Source organism: Aulonocara stuartgranti (assembly GCF_965226115.1).
Source record: "Aulonocara stuartgranti genome assembly, chromosome: 20".
NCBI classification, from domain to species: domain Eukaryota; kingdom Metazoa; phylum Chordata; class Actinopteri; order Cichliformes; family Cichlidae; genus Aulonocara; species Aulonocara stuartgranti.
In genome coordinates, this window is record NC_138956.1 from 28941843 (window position 1) to 28964272 (window position 22430).

At 42.0% G+C, this 22430-nt stretch overlaps 1 protein-coding gene and 1 long non-coding RNA gene across 3 annotated transcripts in view; one reads left to right on the forward strand and one right to left on the reverse strand.

Annotated features, from left to right (window-relative positions):
- Positions 1–596: 596 nt before the first annotated feature.
- On the reverse strand, positions 597–22416 carry LOC309696951 (solute carrier family 2, facilitated glucose transporter member 1-like). Its single transcript, XM_082518502.1, has 10 exons — positions 22272–22416; positions 19877–19969; positions 16701–16861; positions 16333–16573; positions 14578–14740; positions 14053–14240; positions 13607–13711; positions 4144–4245; positions 3548–3751; positions 597–1360 (listed from the first exon to the last, which is right to left on the reverse strand). Exons 1-10 carry the CDS (start codon positions 22287–22289, stop codon positions 1154–1156), a joined length of 1482 nt encoding a protein of 493 aa, XP_082374628.1. The 5' UTR covers positions 22290–22416; the 3' UTR covers positions 597–1153.
- LOC309696969 overlaps positions 11084–22430 on the forward strand; it is a 137028-nt gene continuing 125681 nt past the window's right edge. Inside the window, exon 1 of one of the 2 annotated variants that reach the window (XR_014273709.1) lies at positions 11084–11545. This is a non-coding gene — a long non-coding RNA (uncharacterized lncRNA). The remainder of the gene's footprint in view (positions 11546–22430) is intronic. The other variant, XR_014273710.1, reaches the window with a different exon arrangement.

Sequence of the window (22430 nt, forward strand, 5' to 3'; positions counted from 1 at the left end):
ACCCTGGTTCAGCTAAAGGTTTCTTCTAGTTTAAAGGAAGATTTTCTTTCCACTATTGCAAAGGTGCTTGAACAGAGGTGGCCATCTGGCTGTATTAATAAAGGGTCTTTACCTTAGGATACAAAATGGCTTGAGATCACTGTTGCTGTGATTTGGCACTGTATAAATAAGACTGAATTGGAAAATGAGTGATGGAGATCTAGCACTTCTATTTTTTGAATGTTTAATTAAAGTATTAATGTTTGGAATAGTTAGAGCTTTGTCATCATGGAGCTGAACAACATGTGTGTGGTTAGATTTAGGCACCAAAATAATTGGATAGGTTTCCCAGAGATTATAGTTGAGGGTAAAATCCATTTTTCAATATAAACCAAAGGCTAAGAAGACTAACTTCTTTTCAACAAGATTCTTCGTCTATGCTTTTTACTTGAATTGAAGGAAAAACATTTAAAAGCATTGGAGACTCTCCAAAGATATTCTGCAGGCAGAGTGGGAACATCGGGAGCGTACAGGGAGACGAAACACTAACATGCATTTGCAGTGAGGCCACACAATGCAGAAGTCAAGCTTCATGTATGTCACATCACATCCAGTGCCATTTTATAGGTATTAATTTAATAACTCAGAAAGACAAAAAAAATCAATTATTAAACTTTGTTAAGTTTCATTTTCTCTGTTTGACACACATGTAAACACATTTGTAGTTCTAACATATTACGTTTGACTAAAGTCTTAATTATTAAACAAAATCAAATGTATATAAAAAAGCACACAACCAAGATTTTCTGTCACCTATCAAACATGAAACAGTCCATCTAATGTTTTATATCATTAACTCCAAAACTGAAAGAGACGTGTGGGCAAAAAGAAAAAAAAGGTTCAAAACTCTATTTCCCGTAATAAATAAGGAGAGGGTTCTATATAGTGATTCCATATACTTAACCCGGCTTTTTTCTGTTACAAAATGACACTTGGTTCATTTTGAATGCCTACTGGGATGTCATTTTTACTAGTGACCAACAGTTTGCTGTGCTACAGATCAAGCCCATGGTAACTCTGTGTGAAAGCCCCTACACTGTGGATTACTGGCTCTAACATTAATGGATGAAATATCTAAAACATGGACAACAGTGGTCCCTACATGAACAAACTTTCAAAGATCAGGGTCATCCCCCCTCAGGGTGTTGAATTCTTCCGGGGCTGAGTACTTGTCAGATCCCTGACCTGCTGTCTGGCGGAAGCCCGCTGCAATCTCATCAAAAGTGCAGCCCTTAGTTTCTGGAACCTTGAAGTAGGTGAAGACGAAGAAGCCGAGCAGCAAGATGGTGAAGATGATGAAGACGTAGGGGCCACAGAGTTGCTGGATTAAAGGGAAAGGCTCAATTCTGTTGTTGTTGCAGACAACAAGCTAATAATTACATTATACATTTTATATATATATATATATATATATATATATATATATATATATATATATATATATATATATATATATATATATATGTATATACAGTGGGGCAAAAAAGTATTTAGTCAGCCACCGATTGTGCAAGTTCCCCCACCTAAAATGATGACAGAGGTCAGTAATTTGCACCAGAGGTACACTTCAACTGTGAGAGACAGAATGTGAAAAAAAAAATCCATGAATCCACATGGTAGGATTTGTAAAGAATTTATTCGTAAATCAGGGTGGAAAATAAGTATTTGGTCAATAACAAAAATACAACTCAATACTTTGTAACATAACCTTTGTTGGCAATAACAGAGGTCAAACGTTTACTATAGGTCTTTACCAGGTTTGCACACACAGTAGCTGGTATTTTGGCCCATTCCTCCATGCAGATCTTCTCGAGAGCAGTGATGTTTTGGGGCTGTCGCCGAGGAACACGGACTTTCAACTCCCGCCACAGATTTTCTATGGGGTTGAGGTCTGGAGACTGGCTAGGCCACTCCAGGACTTTCAAATGCTTCTTACGGAGCCACTCCTTTGTTGCCCGGGCGGTGTGTTTTGGATAATTGTCATGTTGGAAGACCCAGCCTCGTTTCATCTTCAAAGTTCTCACTGATGGAAGGAGGTTTTGGCTCAAAATCTCACGATACATGGCCCCATTCATTCTGTCCTTAACACGGATCAGTCGTCCTGTCCCCTTGGCAGAAAAACAGCCCCATAGCATGATGTTTCCACCCCCATGCTTCACAGTAGGTATGGTGTTCTTGGGATGCAACTCAGTATTCTTCTTCCTCCAAACACGACGAGTTGAGTTTATACCAAAAAGTTCTACTTTGGTTTCATCTGACCACATGACATTCTCCCAATCCTCTGCTGTATCATCCATGTGCTCTCTGGCAAACTTCAGACGGGCCTGGACATGCACTGGCTTCAGCAGCGGAACACGTCTGGCACTGCGGGATTTGATTCCCTGCCGTTGTAGTGTGTTACTGATGGTGACCTTTGTTACTTTGGTCCCAGCTCTCTGCAGGTCATTCACCAGGTCCCCCCGTGTGGTTCTGGGATCTTTGTTCACCGTTCTCATGATCATTTTGACCCCACGGGATGAGATCTTGTGTGGAGCCCCAGATCGAGGGAGATTATCAGTGGTCTTGTATGTCTTCCATTTTCTGATGATTGCTCCCACAGTTGATTTTTTCACACCAAGCTGCTTGCCTATTGTAGATTCACTCTTCCCAGTCTGGTGCAGGTCTACAATACTTTTCCTGGTGTCCTTCGAAAGCTCTTTGGTCTTGGCCATGGCGGAGTTTGGAGTCTGACTGTTTGAGGCTGTGGACAGGTGTCTTTTATACAGATGATGAGTTCAAACAGGTGCCATTCATACAGGTAACGAGTGGGGGACAGAAAAGCTTCTTACAGAAGACGTTACAGGTCTGTGAGAGCCAGAGATTTTCCTTGTTTGAGGTGACCAAATACTTATTTTCCACCCTGATTTACGAATAAATTCTTTACAAATCCTACCATGTGGATTCATGGATTTTTTTTTCACATTCTGTCTCTCACAGTTGAAGTGTACCTCTGGTGCAAATTACTGACCTCTGTCATCATTTTAAGTGGGGGAACTTGCACAATCGGTGGCTGACTAAATACTTTTTTGCCCCACTGTATATATATATATATATATATATATATATATATATATATATATATATGTGTGTGTGTGTGTGTGTGTGTGTGTGTGTGTGTGTATGAATTGGAGCTATAGAAATTGAAATACAAATGGTCCGCAAGACACTCACAGAACAGGACTTTCCTAGACCGGTGCTGAGAGTGTATTGCTTGAATACCAAATTTATTTAAAAAAAAAAATTGGCTCTTTGTCTTTTAAGGGCAGTCAATTCAAACTGAATTATGAATTCTGATTGGATCTTCTGTTGTTAGAGTGCATATTTACAGAGTTTTTATGTTCACCGGATTATACCTGTAGCCAACTGAATCTGTTGTTGTCTAATCCATGGAGCAAAAGCACTCAGTTGTACAACTGAAAATAGGAGCCCCAAAACAAACAAACAAAATTTTAAATAAAAGCTGTCTTACCTCAATGTACTGGAAGCACATCCCCACTAAGAAGTTGGCAGACCAATTGGAGAAACCAGCAACTGCAATGGCAGCAGGACGGGGCCCTTGGCTGAAGAGTTCAGCCACAATAAACCATGGGATGGGGCCAGGGCCAATTTCAAAAAAGGCTACAAAACTGAAGATGGCCACAATGCTAATGTAAGACATCCACTTTAGCTGGTCCTTAGAGCAAAGCATATCACAGAAAATGATCAGTTTCATGGTCTATTTTTTTTACATGGTCAGATTTTTATTACTCTTGATCTACAGCAGGGGTCCCCAATCCCAGTCCACGAGGGCCGGTGTCCCTGCAGGTTTTAGATCTCACCCTGGGTCAACACACCTGAATCACATGGTTAGTTAATTACCAGGCCTCTGGAGAACTTCAAGACATGTTGAGGAGGTAATTTAGCCTTTAAATCAGCTGTGATGGATCAGGGACACATCTAAAACCTGCAGGGACACCGGCCCTCGTGGTATGGGATTGGGGACCCCTGATCTACAGTAACATTGTAGCACTCCTACCCTTTAATTCAAAAGGCCTGCTTTCAGTAATGGTGACCACAAACACTTACCAACAATGCCATGGCCACGGTTAGAAAAACTGCTGAAACGGCCATTCCCATCAGACCAATGAGGTGAAGGGGTCTCCTGCCCATACGCTCCACCACAAACAACTACAAGACATACAGATGTTACAAAATGACAACATAAACCAAACATAATACCAGTATTCACAGTGGAGGTAATATCAATGGATCATAACTGTAATCCATTAATAAAAAATTTAATATTTAAAATGCCCAAAGGAAACCATCATAAAAACAGTAATATAATCATCTACTGTTCAACAGTACTTAAAAAATCCCCCAAAATATATGGAATAAAACTTAAAACTCATAAAACTCAGTGCAACATGATGTACCCACAACCCACGCAGCCAGTCCAGGCACTGGCAAAGATGGTAGCAGAGCTAGCCTCTATGCAGCAGAGCAGGTGGTGGTGAACCAGCACCAGCTTGAGATGCTACGTTCAGTCCAGTATTCTGTGTTGCTGAGAGGAATATATAGCGTTCTAGTAAGATGCCAAGGGGGTTCACGAGAGCCACAAGTGGACTTGGGCTTCACGCAAACCTTAATTCACCAAACCACAGATAGGACATGTCATGCCTGTGCTGCGCTCAGTGACTCGAGGTCATCGGACACTGACTCCAGCATATAACGACTCCATTATATGTTATAATGTTACACATTAAAAGCACAAGATTGTGCCAGAACTTCTGTGATGCCATATTTCATTTAATAAAATCAGATTTCCTTTCTCTTATTCATTGGGTAGTTTCACTTGGTGTTGGCTCTCTCTGCGACACAGTGTCACTTCCTGTTCCTGTTGCAATGCACAGTGGTGTTTTGTGTTGTTTATCTGTGTAGCCCATTTCATTGAAACTTTTAGATAACATCTTATTTCATATTATCAATTCAATTCAATTCAATTCAATTTTATTTATATAGCGCCAAATCACAACAAAAGTCGCCTCAAGGCGCTTCATAGATACAGAGAAAAACCCAACAATCATATGACCCCCTATGAGCAAGCACTTTGGCGACAGTGGGAAGGAAAAACTCCCTTTTAACAGGAAGAAACCTCCGGCAGAACCAGGCTCAGGGAGGGGCGGCCATCTGCTGCGACCGGTTGGGGTGAGAGAAGGAAGACAGGATAAAGACATGCTGTGGAAGAGAGACAGAGGTTAATAACAGATATGATTCAATGCAGAGAGGTCTATTAATACATAGTGAGTGAGAAAGGTGACTGGAAAGGAAAAACTCAATGCATCATGGGAATCCCCCGGCAGCCTACATCTATTGCAGCATAACAAAGGGAGGATTCAGGGTCACCTGGTCCAGCCCTAACTATATGCTTTAGAAAAAAGGAAAGTTTTAAGCTTAATCTTAAAAGTAGAGATAGTGTCTGTCTCCCGAATCCAAACTGGAAGCTGGTTCCACAGAAGAGGGGCCTGAAAACTGAAGGCTCTCCCTCCCATTCTACTTTTAAATACTCTAGGAACAACAAGTAGGCCTGCAGAGCGAGAGCGGAGCGCTCTAATAGGGTGATATGGTACTACAAGGTCATTAAGATAAGATGGGGCCTGATTATTTAAGACCTTGTATGTGAGGAGCAGGATTTTGAATTCAATTCTGGATTTAACAGGAAGCCAATGAAGGGAAGCCAAAACAGGAGAAATATGCTCTCTCTTTCTAGTCCCTGTCAGGACTCTTGCTGCAGCATTTTGGATTAGCTGAAGGCTTTTCAGTGAGTTTTTTGGACATCCTGATAATAATGAATTACAGTAGTCCAGCCTGGAAGTAATAAATGCATGAACTAGTTTTTCAGCGTCACTCTGAGACAGGATATTTCTAATTTTAGAGATGTTGCGCAAATGGAAGAAAGCAGTCTTACATATTTGTTTAATATGTGCATTGAAGGACATGTCCTGGTCAAAAATGACTCCAAGGTTCCTCACCGCGTTACTGGAGGCCAAGGTAATGCCATCCAGAGTAAGAATCTGATTAGATACCATATTTCTAAGATTTTCAGGGCCGAGTACAATAACCTCAGTTTTATCTGAATTAAGAAGCAGAAAGTTAGCGGCCATCCAGGTCTTTATGTCTTTAAGACATTCCTGCAGTTTAACTAATTGGTGTGTGTTATCTGGCTTCATGGACAGATAGAGCTGGGTGTCATCTGCATAGCAGTGAAAATGTATGCTATGTCTTCTAATGATACTGCCTAAGGGAAGCATGTATAATGTAAACAGAATTGGTCCTAGCACTGAACCCTGTGGAACTCCATAATTAACCTCAGTGTGTGAAGAGGACTCTCCATTTACATGCACGAATTGGAGTCTATTAGATAGATATGATACAAACCACTGCAGTGCAGTACTTGTAATACCTACAGCATGTTCTAATCGCTCTAATAGGATATTATGATCAACAGTATCGAACGCTGCACTGAGGTCTAGCAGGACAAGCACAGAGATGAGTCCACTGTCAGAGGCCATAAGAAGATCATTTGTAACCTTCACTAAAGCTGTTTCTGTGCTGTGCTGAGCTCTGAAACCTGAAATCCATCCATCCATCAATCCATCCATCCATCCATTAATCTTCTTCCACTTATCCGGGGCTTGGTAGCGGGGCAGCAGCCTAAGTAGAGAAGCCCAGACCTCCCTCAACCCCAGCCACCTCCTCTAGCTTGTCCGGTGGAACACTAAGGCAGCGGTCCCCAACCCCCGGGCCTCAGACCGGTACCGGTCCGTGAGTCGTTTGGTACCGGGCCGCGAGAGTTGAGGCTCAGGTATGAAATGTATAGTTTTCAGGGTTTTTATCGGTTTTCAGCGTTATTTTGTTATCGTTTTTATCATTTACTCTGTTTTCCTGGGTCTTTTCACGTGTGTTATGAATAAATTTTCTTTTTTTTCGGTACCGGTACTAGTTTTATTTTGTTGTATTTATCCGCGACACCTTAAAGGCCGGTCCATGAAAATATTGTCGGGCATAAACCGGTCCGTGGCGCAAAAAAGGTTGGGGACCGCTGCACTAAGGTGTTCCCTGGCCAGCCGAGAGATATAATCTCTCCAGTGTGTCTTGGGTGTGCACCGGGTCCCGTCCCGGTGAGACATGCCTGGAACACCGCACCCAGGAGGCGCCCAGGAGCAATGTTCCCTCCAAGCTGCGCGCATGCATAATTGCGCACTGGTGGCACGGTCTCTGCGCACAGAAAATCTAACCTGAATTGAAATTAAAATTAATACTTTAACAATTCTGTTTTGCAGTGTTAGTCAGTGAGTGACTGGCTGCTCCAGTATGGGATTAGAACGATGTCACCTTATCCCATAGTCCAGCCAATTATGCGATTCACATTCGTATATAGGCAGCTAATCAACTTCGTCTATGACAGCGTCCTTATGTGCCGACACCGGTGCTTTAGCTAGCAAAGCGGCGTGGCTGATGTGGAGTGAAGCCACGTAAATGACAACGTGTACAACTATTGGAGATGTGAGCAGGACAGACAGAACAATTGACGGAAAATGTGTTGACTTTATACCAGTTTTTAAATTGTGTTGATAGGCCACGTAAAACCAAAGATAAAAATATATGAAATGTTTGGTTTTCTTCCTGAATACTATCATTGTTTATATTTACTGCGGGAAGAAACGGTCAAAGCCAAATCCAAGAAAAACCCCCACCCTTTCCTATTGGTCGTAAAATGTACCATGTCGACCAATCAGAAAATGTTATGGCAACATGGCACATAGTTGTTTAGGGAGGGGGAAGTTTTAGGAGTGACTGCGGTGTTTTGAGATGTGAGAGATTTGCGACATTTAGGGAAAATCTTGTGCAGTTAGTGTGTAGTGTAGTAAATAGTTTTGTTGTGTGTGTCAGAACAATACGGCGACTACTGAATGTTACAGGTGTTACAGGAGTGATACATCTCCTGTTGTCAGGCCTGCAGGTATCAGGCTTTTGATGTTCTCCTTTATCTCATAGTGGACAGAAATTATTTTTGGAGTGACACAAATAATTTGTGTGGCATCAAATTTGATGCAGAACAGCTGATTGTTCTGTAAATAGTTTAAAATGTTTATTTTAAAAAACGCCTTGGCTGCATTTTTAGGTAAACTGCTGCAAAAAACTTTGTTGTTTGCATAACTCAGTTACTTTTTTGAAGAAGTAACTATATAATTAATTGCCCAGCATTGCTCATTATATCTGTATCTATGAAGCGCCTTGAGGCGACGTTTGTTGTGATTTGGCGCTATATAAATAAAATTGAATTGAATTGAATATACTGTATTTTGCAGACAGAGAGCTACAGGACTCTCTCCCAGACCACAGACTCATAATACAAGTCAGAGCTTTATAAAGAAAGAAAGAAAGAAAGAAAGAAAGAAAGAAAATTTTGTTTTCAAAATTGGAGTTCAAGTTATTTTTACTTGTAATAGTGTTAACATACTACACAGGTCATGAACAAGATTTTTTTTTAATTCTCATTGTAAGTGGACTAAAGCAGTTAATTAAAAGTAGTCTAACATAAATGTAAATGCTGTAATTTGATTATTTTAATAAACCATGTAACTTGGATGGATTCGATGCGGCGTGTCCACAGTGCACACGTCTAATGTTGCTCACAGTGGTCCAAGGGACCGCTCAGGGAGTTAGTTAAATTAGAGGAAACATTGCCCAGGAGGCATCCTTGTCAGATGCCTGAACCACCTCAACTGGCTTCTTTCAATGTGGAGGAGCAGCGGCTCTACTCTGGGCCCCTCTCTGGTGACTGAACTTCTCACCCTATCCCTAAGGGAGAAGTCAGCCACCCTTCAGAATAAGCTCATTTCCGCTGCTTGTATCCGCGATATCATTCTTTCGGTCACTACCCACAGCTCCTGACCATAGGTGAGGGTAGGGGCGTAGATCGACCGGTAAATTGAGGGCTTCGCTTTTACGCTCAGCTCTCTCTTCACCACAACAGACCGGTACAGCATCTGCATCACTGCAGCCGCAGCACCAATCCATCTGTTGATCTCCAGTTCCCTTCTTCCCTTCTTAAAAATGGGGACCACCACCCCGGTCTGCAGTCCAGGGGTACTGCCCCTGACCTCTACACAACATTGCAGGGGCGTGTCAGCCAGGACAGCCCTACAACATTCAGAGCCTTCAGGAACTCAGGGCGGACCTCATGCACACCAGGGGCACTGCCACTAAGGAGTTGTTTAACTGCCTCAGTGACCTCACCCCCAAAAATTGGCAGGTCACCTCCCTCATCCCCAGACTCTGCTTCCTCCTCGTAAGACATGTCAGTGGGATTGAGGAGGTCCTTCCACCGCCCAACAATTTTCGCAGTCGAAGTCAGTAGCGCTCCACCAGCACTATACGCAGTACCACATACAGCCTCCTGAGTCGCCTGACGGTTTGCCAGGATCTCTTCGAGGCAGTCTGAAAGTCTTTTTCCATGGCCTCTTCGAACTCCTCCCACACCTGAGTATTTGCTTCAGCCACTGCCGGAGCCACATTCCACTTGTCCTATTGGGCTAGCCAAGGCACCAACCACCTTGCGGCCACAGCACAGTTAGCACAGCCTGCTAGGCGTTCACAGCACACCCTCACTATACGTTTAGGTGCACCGGGTCTGTCCAGTGTTCTCCCCCATCGTCTAATCCAACTCACCACCAGGTGGGTTTCAGTTGACAGATCAGCCCCTCTCTTTACCCGAGTGTCGAGAACATATGGCCGCAGCTCTGGTGATATGATTACAGAATCGATCATCAACCTGCAGCCTAGAGCGTCCTGGTGCCACGTGCACTTTGGACACTCTTATGTTCGAACATGGTGTTCGTTATGGCCAAACTGTGGTTTGCACAGAAGTGCAATAACAAAACATCACTTGGGTTCAGATCACGCCCCTCCAGTTCTCGCTGTCGTTACCCACGTGAGCATTGAAGTCCCCCATTAGGACAACAGGCGGAGCATCTTCCAGCACCCCACCCAGGGACTCTAAAAAGGCTGGGTACTCTGAGCTGCCACTCAGCGCATAAGCGCAGATGACAGTCAGGACCTGTTCCCCGACCCAAAGGTGCAGGGAACAAACCCTCTCATCCACCGGGAGGAACCCCAACATACAGGCAGTAAGCCAAGGAGATATTAAAATACCAGGGGACTGGTTCCAGAGCCCAAGCCATGCGTTGAGGTGAGCCTGACTATATCTAGCCAGGAACATTCAACCTCACGGACTAACTCAGGCTCCTTCCCCACCAGAGAGGTGACATTCCATGTCCCAAATGCCAGTCTTGGATCAGTCCACCAGGGCCTCCACTCCTGGCCGCTGCCCACCACACAATGCACACGACCCCCTATGGCGCCTCCTGCGGGTGGTGGACTTGCAGGAGGATGGCGCCTTTAAATAACATGTATTTTTATTATTATTGTTATTATTATAGTTTAATCTTCATGTGCCTTATTCAAAGCACACTCTCTGTTGAATCTATCTAATATTCACAGTATTCATTCACTGTGACTTTAGGGATTTGTCAGCTTAGCTTAGTTCATAACCAACTAGCTAGCTGCACTTTCCTGCTCAGTGTGTTACATGTTTAGGTACTCAGCCTTCCTTAGTATAAATGATACATTTTATAAATGTAGCCAGTTTACAGCTCTGGAGGCTAAAAAGAACACCGCGGTATACCAAAATCTTTTCTCTTCCTTAATCATTTCTCCCAGCTATCCACCTGGTATTGGTTTAGGTCTTCCACGAGAATTCCTTCCTCCTGTGTGTTTTTCCAACATTGCTCAGTATTAGCTCTTCATGGGTCTGCTCTTGTACTATTGTTCCCATGCAGCTGGGACTGTACCCTGGATAGGTCTTTGGAGGACAGGCTATTTATTCTTTTGACCTCTGGTACAATGGCGTGTCCAGCGGGGTGGCCTGGGGGGGCACAGGCCACCCCCCCCAACCAGACTGGCCACCCCAGGTGCCACCCCGAAGCTAAAACAATAAAATTTAATGAAATATCAAATGTACGATTATGGTTTCACAGTGAAGCTCAGATATCCGAGGGTAAGTGAATGCAGCACCGGCTTCTGCTCTATGCGCATCATGTTAGCAAAGGTAGGAGAGCCAAGCACGAAAGACGGCACCGCAGAAAACATTTTTTCAGCAAAAGATTAACAAGTTAACATAGCTGGACTGGCCATCGGACGTTTGCATGGTGGGCTGATGACTTTTTTTTTTTTTTTTGTAACGGCATGAACATGAGAGGTGGTGGATTGGCCAGATGCAGGTCGATGTGTAAAAATAACTCAGTTGTTTGGTGGTGGCTGTGGCGGAGCTTCCACAGAGGCAACAGGTGGATGAGGGAAGGTGAAGCAGGAGGAGAGCCCCGAGGCGGCCGCCGGTCCGAGTGTCAGGTGAACTGAACTTCAGGTAAGAAGTTATGACCTGCAGTCTATCTGGGTCAGATATAAACCAAGTTTAGGTGGAGTTTATTTTCGTTGTGCTGACTTTTTACAGTCAGTTACAATACCTCGTACTGCGTGAGCTAGCATGACGGAGTTTCTATACAGCTGTTCGGTTGCTATGATGTTATTGATAGTGAACTTTATTTTATTCATAAGGTTAATTAGTAGAGTTGCCAACAGCTCCTTAAAAAATGGAATGGTCCCCCATTCAGAGAAAATATTACACGTTTCGTATTGAGCTGAGAAGAGACGCAGTTTGTCCCGTACTTCAGCTAGGATGGAAAAAGACACAAAGCTGGAGTTATTCTGTCGTTACGCTGCACAGCTGCCTCTTCTCTTATCTCCCCTCCCTCTTCTATTGCTACTTCAATCATGAAACTGATCAATGATCAGCTGATCGTCTCTCTTGTTTGTTTATCGCCCACTTTGCGCCAGAAAGAGGAAACCAGCGGATGTCGCGCTAAACAACAGCAGCACGTTTAAGCTTGATCAGCTGTTGTTAGAATTTATTTAATATTACTTTCTAGTATCAGCTGATGTTTGCTGGAGCCACAGCTGTAAAGCTGCTGGTCATGATGTCGGTTTGGATATGTGGTGAGAGGGAAACATGAGGATGAAACCAGGAGATGTCCTTACTGAATCATCAGAGCTGTGATGGAGAAACAGGTTTACCTTTTAGGTGACATGAATGAGTTGAAGGGAAGTTATGAACTGTTTCTGAGAGACAAATAACACCAGGATCCTTTTCTATGTAGCTGACAGCTGGTAACTGTGCAGGGGCGGGTCTAGCAAAGTGTTTCCAGGGGGCCAGGTAGGGCATTAACAGGGAGAGGAGGGCACAAAGAAATACTTTTCTTTCTTATTCTCATTTAAAATATTTAGCTTTTATTAAATAATTATCTGAATCTTGCGAACAAAGTTTTTATCTGACGTAAAATGTATAGAAATCATACATATACCAAAAAGACAGCGTACATCACTGTCACAACAGCATCTGTTTTCATTCAAAGGCTTTATGGCTTTAATACCTGGTGGGCCAATCTGTAGTGAAAATGCCCGATTTTTTTTCCCAGTCCAGCCCTGCAGGTTAATACTGGCAGTGTCACCATGCCAGCTGACTGTATTTCATCATCAGCCAGTGTTGTTCTCAATATTACCAAAGTTTACCATAAGGCAGCATAGAAAGTATTTACTTGCTTTCAGGTTTTATTCAAATGTTCGTCTTTTCATTTGTTTCCCCACTTTTTTCCTGTTTCAAAATCAAACACCAGTTTGTGAGAAGATTATCTTCTTTTTTTTAAAACAGGCATTGGTTTTGCATTTGCATTGGCTAATTTGCCAATTGTATGTTAAAAATGTTTGTATTTTAATATTCAAAAATGTTTTTGCCCAAAACATATGTGCACTACATGTCAGTAAAAATACTATGCAAATATTGATGTCCTTGAATGCTGAATAAACACTGACTGATTGTATCTCTTGTACTTTATCAACGCAGTATCTAAAAACTTTGCACCGTAGTGGTTAAAATCTCATTCTAATAAGAGTTAAAAGTGCATTTGGTTATTAGGTTTATAGGATTATTGAATTATGGTTAACGGTTGGTAGAATTGTTTTTAACATTATCTGCCAATTACATCGGCCACCCTTCTCCAAATCTGTGCCCCTACCTGGCCCCCCCAACAAAAATTTTCTAGACACGCCACTGCTCTGGTATTTTGTTTGGCAGTTTATAGATCCTCAGTTATGTACAGTTATGTATCTTATTCATACAGGACCTGTTTTCTAATGATACTGTTGCACACCTCTGTTAGCCGCCTACCCTCCGACCGAGATTCTCTCATTCTGGAATATAAAATTCCCCTCTCGTCCCTGTAGGCAGTCTATCCTTAAGGCCTGGGTCCTCTACCAGAGGCCTGGGAGCTTGTGCAGTATTTTATCTGTTCCTAGGATATATATAGGATTTATATATGTATATATACATAGAGCTTATTTTTTTGTTTCAACTTGTTCTTTTGCAACTTACAGAAACAACTGTGAATGCAGTGTTGACCACTCCTGTGCCGATAGTTGCATAGACAGGCTGGGACACGCCTGCTCGCTCAAAGATCATAGTTGAGTAGTAGAACACCTACAGAAGATGACAGACACAAGACACAGGTGCGATACTTGAACTTTATATCTTTCTGTGCATGAATTTCTTCTCTACACCTTGCACTTCAACTCGAATGCACTGTTAATGAATAATGATTTCAAGAACATGAGTTATGACTAATCATTTTAGTAGTAGCAGTAGTTCATGTTACTAAATAGGATCTCATTACTTAATGGTCGTTAAAGTTATTGTTTAGGTCATTTGTAATCTATGTAGCTTAAGAGATGTAAAACATTTTATCTTATACCCTTTGTTTTATACTCGATGGCATTCACTACAATAGAATGCACAAGTTCTCTTTTGCTCATTTGACTTACAGCATTGATACCAGACAGTTGCTGTGACAGCTGCAGCATGATGGCAACAAAGATGGGCTGGCGGTACACGGGGGAGCGGAAAAGTTCAGGGATGGTCACCTTCTTTTCCTTCATCATCTGCTGGCTCTCCTCCTTCATCTCCTCCATTTCCTCACTCACGTCATCAGTACCCCGTAGTTTAATTAGGACTGGAAGACAGTAGTTATTTCTATGATGTTATGTTACAACTGTCTAGCAGTATATTAGATGGTTTTGGCAGAAATTGTGTGGATAAAAGAAGATTTATTTGTGTAACTTGAGATATAGGTGTTGTTTACAATGAGTCTCTATTGTGTATTTGAGTGTCTATGTGTGTATTCTTCTGTGTTTATTCTAATGAATAGCAATTTTTAGTTTTAGACATTGGGAGTCAGGACATTTGAGAACATGCCTGCCTCTTTGTACTGTAATCTATAATCCCCAAATGTTCCTGTTTGATTGCATTTGATTTTTTCGTCGTCTCTCATGACAGTGTGTTCATCTTACCGCCGCGGGCTTTGTTCTCCTCGTTGCAGTTGATGAGGAGGTATCGGGGGCTCTCAGGACAGAGAGGCAACAGGACACATTGCAGCACAGATGGTAGCAGAGTAAAACCCAGTAGGAGGGGCCATAGGGATGCATTCCCCATGATGGATTCAAGCCCAAAAATCTAAACAATGTATACAATAGACTCCTTATTTGAAAGCCCCTTTCAGACTTGGAATATACACAACAGTAAATTAGTAACGACATCAAATGCTTGAAGTGTCAGCATTTATATATTTTTTAAAAATTAAATTCCCCTCTCGTCCCTGCGGGCGGTCTATCCTTCAAACTCGGGTCCTCTACGAGAGGCCGGGGAGCTTGAGGGTCCTGCACAGTATCTTAGCTGTTTCTGGGTCTGTGCTCTTCTGGATAGAGATCTCCAGTGTTGTTCCTGGGATCTGCTGGAGCCACTCGCCGAGCTCGGGAGTGACTGCATGTAGTGCTCTGATTACCACTGGGACCACATCTTCTCCAGCTCTTCTCTGAGCCCTTGGTACTTCTCAAGCTTCTTGTGTTCCTTCTTCTTAATCTTGCTGTCATTTGGTATCTCTACGTCTATCACTACAGCTGTCTTCTTCTGCTTGTCCACTGAGTTCCTGATGAAGGCTTTTAGGGTCCTGTTGATCTTGTATAGTTCCAGGATCCAGGTATGGGGCATCGAGTCATAGGGCTTCTTGTAATCAATCCTGGCAGTGCATAGGTTGGTCAGTCTTGCAGTCTTGGCTGACTGCTCGGTCTACCAGTAGCTGGTATTTTGTGCCTCTGGTATTCTTACCAATTCCTTTCTCTGCCCTGCTAATGTATTGACCCATGTGCCTATCCAGCTTAGCCACTATGATGCCTGACAAGAACCCCCATGTGGTACTGAGGCAGATTATTGGCTGGTAATTGGATGGGACTGGTTTCTTCTGGGGGTATTTGAGGATCAGGACTGTCCGGCCTTCGGTTAGCCATTCTGGGTGTCTCTCATCCACTAGCAGCTGGTTCATTTCTGCAGCCAGACACTTGTGGAGTGCAGTCAGCTTCTTCAGCCAGTAGGCGCGAACTATGTCGGGGCCTGGTGCTGTCTGACTCTTCATATTGGAGAATCTTGGGTGTCTGCCAGTGTGATGGTTACTGGACCCTGTTCAGGGAGGTTGCTGTGGTCTTCTCTTAGATCCACTAGCCACTGAGCATTGCTGCTATGTGTTGCGTCCTTCTCCCATATGCTCTTCCAGTATTGTCCCATCTCCAACCTTGGTGGTGCTGTTCTACTGTTTACCTGGAAGTTACTAAAATTATCTACAGTATAGTTGTGTCTTATCCTGTAGAAACTGCAGTGTTGTCAATGCGTTGCCAGGCCTTCACTGCAGCTGCCTTGTTTGTTGGCATCTGTGCCTTCATTTTGTCTTCATTAACTAGAAAGCACAATCTATTGGATTGAAATCAGGTGACTCTCTTGGTCATAGCGAATACAGTTTCTTTGCCTTGAATAACACTTGGGTGGCTTTTGCGGTCTACACTGCGAAACAATGCACGTGGATAATGAATATTTTTACAGCATTTAGCTGAATGTGAGCAGAGTATAGCCCTGTAACACTGGACTCTCCTGTGGTGGTGTGCAGAGTGTACAGAGGCAAAAATCACAAAAAATATGTCATTATCTAGGAACTTATGAAAGTGATTATACGCATTATTAATCAACTGTTTTTGTGGTTAAAAATGTAAGGCTCTCACCTGTGCCATGAGAATGCCGATCACTACACCAAGCTGATGCAGCGTTCCTAATGCTCCCCGGAGAGATGTGGGTGAGATTTCCTCAATGTACATGGGCACAAAACCAGTGGACAGGCCAGAATAGACACCCACAATTAAACGTCCAATAACGAGCATCTCAAAGGAAGCAGCCAATTTGGAGAATCCCATAAATATTGCAGAAATGAATGCAAGCACATTGGCCATGAGCATGGAGTTCCTCCTTTAAAAAATAATTTACCATAAATGCTCTTTAATAAGAAAACTTTAAAAAAATTTTAATTTTTAAATTTAATTTAAAAAAAAATATGGATGTATATAGATCTTGTTAGCAACGGAGAGAGTCATACCTGCCAAAGCGGTTAACAAAGAGACCGACAGAAAAGGAGCCAAACATCCCTCCCACAGAGAAGATGGCCACAGAGAGAGACCACAGAGCTGTTAGAGTGGTCTGAGGGATGGGCTCTGAAAACCTGCTGCTCCATGTCTCATTGTAGAAGCTCTCAATGATCTAAAACATAAAACAGTACGCAGTAACAGTCTTATTGTAAGACACATAAAGACAGATTAAAGTAAAGTGAAGTAGCTCTTATGTACACAACAGCACTTTAATCCCAACTTTTGCTTAGTGACCCTTGGTGATTTAATACTTTACGCTCAGGGTGAAATACGAAGACAAATATTGGATACACTGCGTTGTCATTTAATTTCCAGAGTCTAATATTTCCAACTCTTTCAGACTTCATGACTTGGGTGGTCTTTAACTTTCTCTCCAGAACTTTCATCAACAGGTCATATGTAAGAGTAATACAGTCAGTCATTAACCTTCTGATACCATTCTAACTTGGTGAACATGATACCTCATGCGCATGTATGTAGCTACATTCATGTCACGGCCTGCAAAGGCAGACCGTGTGGAGTGTGTGAGGAGGACTAGGTGCAGACACAGACGAGGAGCCAAAACTAAACTTGAACAAAAAGCGAGCCTTTATTTTGGGGTTGAAACTCACAAACATAAAACACAACAAACAAAATGAGGGAAAATCTAAACACACACTGGGAAAACCATGACTTTTACTATGACTGAAACAAGATAATGACTATGAGAACTGTGACATGATGGAGGTAACGCAGAACACAGATACAGAACAAAGGAAGACAGAGGACTTAAACACACACATAAGGTTATTAGGGGAAATGGAGGCACATGGAAAAACAGCTGACAAGAATGAACCTAATGATGCCACAGTGGAAGTGAAACTAAAACAATGAACATGGACCCCAAGACCCCCTCAAAGTAAAACAGGAACCATAAAAAGACGCAGACATGACATGACAGATTAGATACACTAACCAATAAGGGAGACTAAAACACAGGGGTGAGCCACAAGGGGAACCTGATAAACCATGAACTGTAACCTAGGTGTGGCAGAATTTAGCTAGATAAGCTGAAATGAAGAACACAAATGAATAACAAAATACAAAGAAACTCACAAACACTGGGACCCAGTGACAATTTAAAGATGATTTTTCTTCAGCCTTAACCTCCTAAGACCCAAAGTCTTCCACAGCATGCATTTTTAATTTCTTTTTGATATTTGGGCATATTGGGGCCCGATAAATGTAAAAACAAAGAATTACCAGATTTTTTTTTTTTACCTGATTTTTGTTTCTAAGAAAAATGAGAGCCACAAATGAGGATATTCGTTTAAAATTTCGATAGAACAGTGGCAGTATAATGTCCTTGCAAGTGGATATCAGGCCATTGTAGAGCAAAATTGAGTATTTTGGTCTAAATAACCCAAAATGTGATGTCCAAATATGTGGACGCAGGGTTCTAGGAGGTTAAAGCAGTTCTGGCTAAATGTCAGGTAACTCAGGAGGGGTGCTCTACTCACACTGTATAGTATAGGCACCGCGGACTTCAACCGAGGATCAGTGGTACAGTAAAATCAGTGGTATGGAAGGAATACTTCTTCTTCTTCATTTAATCCTTAGTTATATTTATTATCTGTCTCTCTTGCACAGTTGTAGAATTCTTCCTGTTAAAGAGCGTTTTTCCTTCCCACTGTTGCCAAGTGCTTGCTCAAAGTGGGTTTACTGACCATTGCAGTTTTCTCTGTATTAATGTAGGGTCTTCACCTTACAATATGAAGCACCTTGGGGCAACTGTTGTGTTTTGGTGCTATATGATTGGGATTGAATTCAGTCTGACTTGTTTACAGTGAGTCTTCAGAATTTTTATGGGTAGAATTTGTAGGTGGAGCCAAGTGGCAGCAGGCTTCTACTTTGGTAGACGCCTTCTACAGGATCTTGTGGCTGCTTTTTGTAGATGACATGGTTCTCTTGCCTTAACCAGGTGGTGGCTTGAAGCAGCGGGAAAGAGAATCAGCACCTCCAAATGTGACTCCATGGTTCTCAGCAGGAAAAGGGTAGAATGCCCACTCAGGGTCGGGAAGTTGTTGGCTCATGTGGAGAAGTTTAAGTATTTCTGGTTCTTGGTCACATGTAAGGGGGGAGGTAATGAGATTCCACACCACTGCAGATTTGAGTGCTTTTCTGGTCTGTTGAGATGAAGAGCGCTGAGTAAAGCTGTCAATTTACCGGTCACTCTATGTCCCTACTCTCACTGATGGCATCAAGCTCTGGGTAATGACCGATAGAATCGGATTGCAGATACACACAGTAAAAATTAGTTTTCTGCAATCAGCGTTAGAGATAAGGTGAGAAGTTCAGTCATTCAGGAGAGACCCAGAGTGTAACATGGTACACTAATGTGCCTGTTTTAATTCATCTCCATATTATTGTGTGAAGTTGCACTGGGTTGGGAGTGTGTGTGTGTGTGTGTGTGTGTGTCACATTTCTGGTGAGCCAATGGCTGTAATGTGGTTGGACTACTAGGCAGGTGTAATTGATTGCACTGATACACTGGTCTACTTATAGCCCACACTACAAACACTGCTGTGTTATTTTGTCTCTCTGTGCAGGTATGTAATGTGATGAAACCGGATATATTTGGGATGGATGGGTTTTGTGCTATGAATTATATAGTGGAGGTGTTATTTTGTCTCTCTGTGCAGGCCAGGGCCTATGATATGCCACAGCTTAAAGGCAGCGGAGTTGCAGAGGCTGGAGTGACCACTGGCTATCTACTTGCAGGGTGGTGGGTCTCAGAGGACAACTGCTAACCCTGTTGAAGTCATCGTGTGGAGTGCAACTGGCATTGTGATTTCATAAAAATGTTCTTTTAAGTCATCGGAGCTTTTCACTATGTGTTAACAGCATTTAACACTGACGCGTTTGTTTGAGATGGGAATGTTTAAGCCACATAAATTAATACATGTGAAAACAGTAAATATACCACATGGATTCAGCTTCAAAACCTTAACTGAAAAAAAAAGAGTTGATCTTCATCAGTGAAACTAACTACTGTATCGCTATTCTAATTCCATTTGTTCTCACACATTTTCAAATATGTATATTTTTTCCTCCTTTACATTCTTCATTCAGACAATGAAACTCTCACATTTTGAGGAGCATTGATGACGCCAGTATTGTAGCCAAACTGAAGCGAGCCAATCACAGCTGTCCCTATTGTGATCATCAGCTGGGGCGTCACCTATTGTTATAAGACAGAAAGAGAAGATTGATAATTACTGTTGGAAGAGGAAAAATCCCTTTTTAATCATGTTACAACCCTCCTAAAACTGTGTGTGGGTAAAAAGATCAAATTTGGAGCTCTCTTGAAGCTATTTTTTATTCTATTAACTTTATCACTTGATAACATTCATTTCTCTCGATCATTTTGATTCATGCAAAAGTTACATTTTCTTTTGATATTTTGTAGTTATGTAGCACTTTATTTCTCTAGCTGCAAAACTCGTTCATGCATCAGCACAGCATTTTCAATATATGCCTTTGCTTTGTCTAAGATTCACACACTCACTGATGGATGGATTGTGGAAACATGGTGTACAGTATCTTGCCCAGGAGCAAGGGATCAAAGCATCAATCTTCCATTTAGAAGAAAACCTGCACTACCTTGACTGGTTAAGTCAGGTTTTACCAGGCTGCTACTCGTTTTCCCGTACTCTCTTGGAAACAGAAATCAGCAACAGCTGATTGCTCTGACTGTTGTGGTACCCAGAATGAGGATCGTAATCCTGGAGGAACTTCATAGCAAACAATGAGATTTCAATCGAGCTGTTTCAGCAAGCATCATCAGGAATGTGAGGTGTATATTTAACAAAATGGACAAACTTAGTGAGCTGATCAAACCCCAGAGAGCACATCAGAGTGACAGAAGTGTTTCATGGAGGACTGAAGTATTGCAGTTAGATGCTGACACTCAGACATGGCTTCAAGACTTTTTAGGTGAACAAAGAGGTTATTTTGGATTATTAGAAGAAATGCAGAAGAATTGCACTGTAGTTCTAATTGAAATATTGTGTAAACTTTGAATGGATGGATGCAGGATGTTTATCGTTGATGGATTAATCCCTGATGCATCGATTGGCATGTGTAAATATATCTATTGATCTGGTTAGTTAAGTAGCAGAGGGGGTGGTTAATCAGGTTCAGCTACTTTGGTGTTAATGAAATTAACAACAGGTGCACTAGAGGGGCAGCACTGAGACAACTCCCAAAATATGAATACATCTGTCCCTCTTCATATTCTCTGACTATTTTTGATTAGTTTTACATTTGCCTAGGGTCAGTGCAACCACTGGTAGCATGAGGAAACCTGGACCCCACAGAGGTTGAACAGGCAGTTCACCTCCTCCAGGATGGTACAAACAAGGCAAACAAGGTTTGCTGTGTCTCCCTGAACAGACTCAAGAGCATACAGGGGAGCTGGACATGTTCATAGAAGGTAAAAACCCATCAGCAGTACTGGTATCTGCCTCTTTCTGCAAGCAGGAACTGGGTGAGTGCTGCCATAGTCCTACAAAATGACCACCAGAAGGCCAGTAATGTCTCCCACCAACCAGTGACTTCAGTGGTGCCCTGTTCTTTTCACTTTGATTTGTTTTCACTGATCTCATCCATCTGTAGGCTGATACTTTTACCTTCCATTTAACAATATGACATCCTGTGTTTCTTGACTTGTTTTCAAAGTGTTATCAGTGTAGATGAAAGCATTGTATCATTGTGTATGTGACAGGGTGAAGGAAAGAAATTAATAATAATAGTAATTATAATAAAGTTTGTTTTATATAGTTTATATTTATTTGTGTGCTTGCTCTTTCATTTGCAGGGCTATAGCTTCTAAGCTAACTATTATTATAGCTAAGCCTGTAATAAAATTAAAGTCTAATCCCTGTCATGTCAGGAGTGCTGCTTCTGCTGTACAGTCAAATACATCAGCATATATAGTACGAATGTACACAGATCCTATGATGTGTAACACAACTTTACACAAAATTGCATGGCATGCTGTATAAAAGTACTTAAATCCTTAAACGCAGACCATCTTAAAAAACTACTAATCCACATATTAATGCATCAATTTTACTTCTTTACTGACAGTTTAAGACTGATCAAACTTTATTATTTTACATAAATTTTGAATCACTTGTTGTAAAACAGTGTTTATGCAAAACATTTGTAAGACAAAGACTAAATTTATCTTCTGTTGCTACTATCTCACGGTGTAATAAGAAAATGGAAGCACTGCTTACAGCTGTAAGAAAAGGAGTAGAAGTCCTGACTGTGCTGCTGAATTTAGGTCAAACACACCATTAAAACATCCTAATTTTTATATCTGAAGTTATTGTTTCACTCACTATGACATGGTGTCTGCTGTGAAAACGTGCTGCCACATAATGGATTGAACACTGGAGCCTTTTAATTGTATTCCTGACCTATTTCTTTTTTCAACAAACAAAATCTTCATCCTGTATGAATCAAGCAGCAGTTACCTTGCCACTGCACTCCATGGCAGCCCACAAAATCCAAAATCCGGATTGTCAGTAATCAGTCAGGTAATTTACTATCTACAATAAAACAGTGCTCATGATGTTGCCTGCTAGACTTGAGTCCTACATCAGTGTAAACAAATCTTTTTCAGTTCCTTCCTC

What these genes read in the sequence shown, in the direction of transcription:
- LOC309696951 (XM_082518502.1), bottom strand. An exon ending in TTTGTTAACCGCTTTGGCAG is followed by an intron (nt 16,574 to 16,700) that starts GTATGACTCTCT and finishes TATTTTTTAAAG; the next exon opens with GAGGAACTCCATGCTCATGG. An exon ending in CTGCATTCACAGTTGTTTCT is followed by an intron (nt 4,246 to 13,606) that starts GTAAGTTGCAAA and finishes TATGTCTTGTAG; the next exon opens with TTGTTTGTGGTGGAGCGTAT.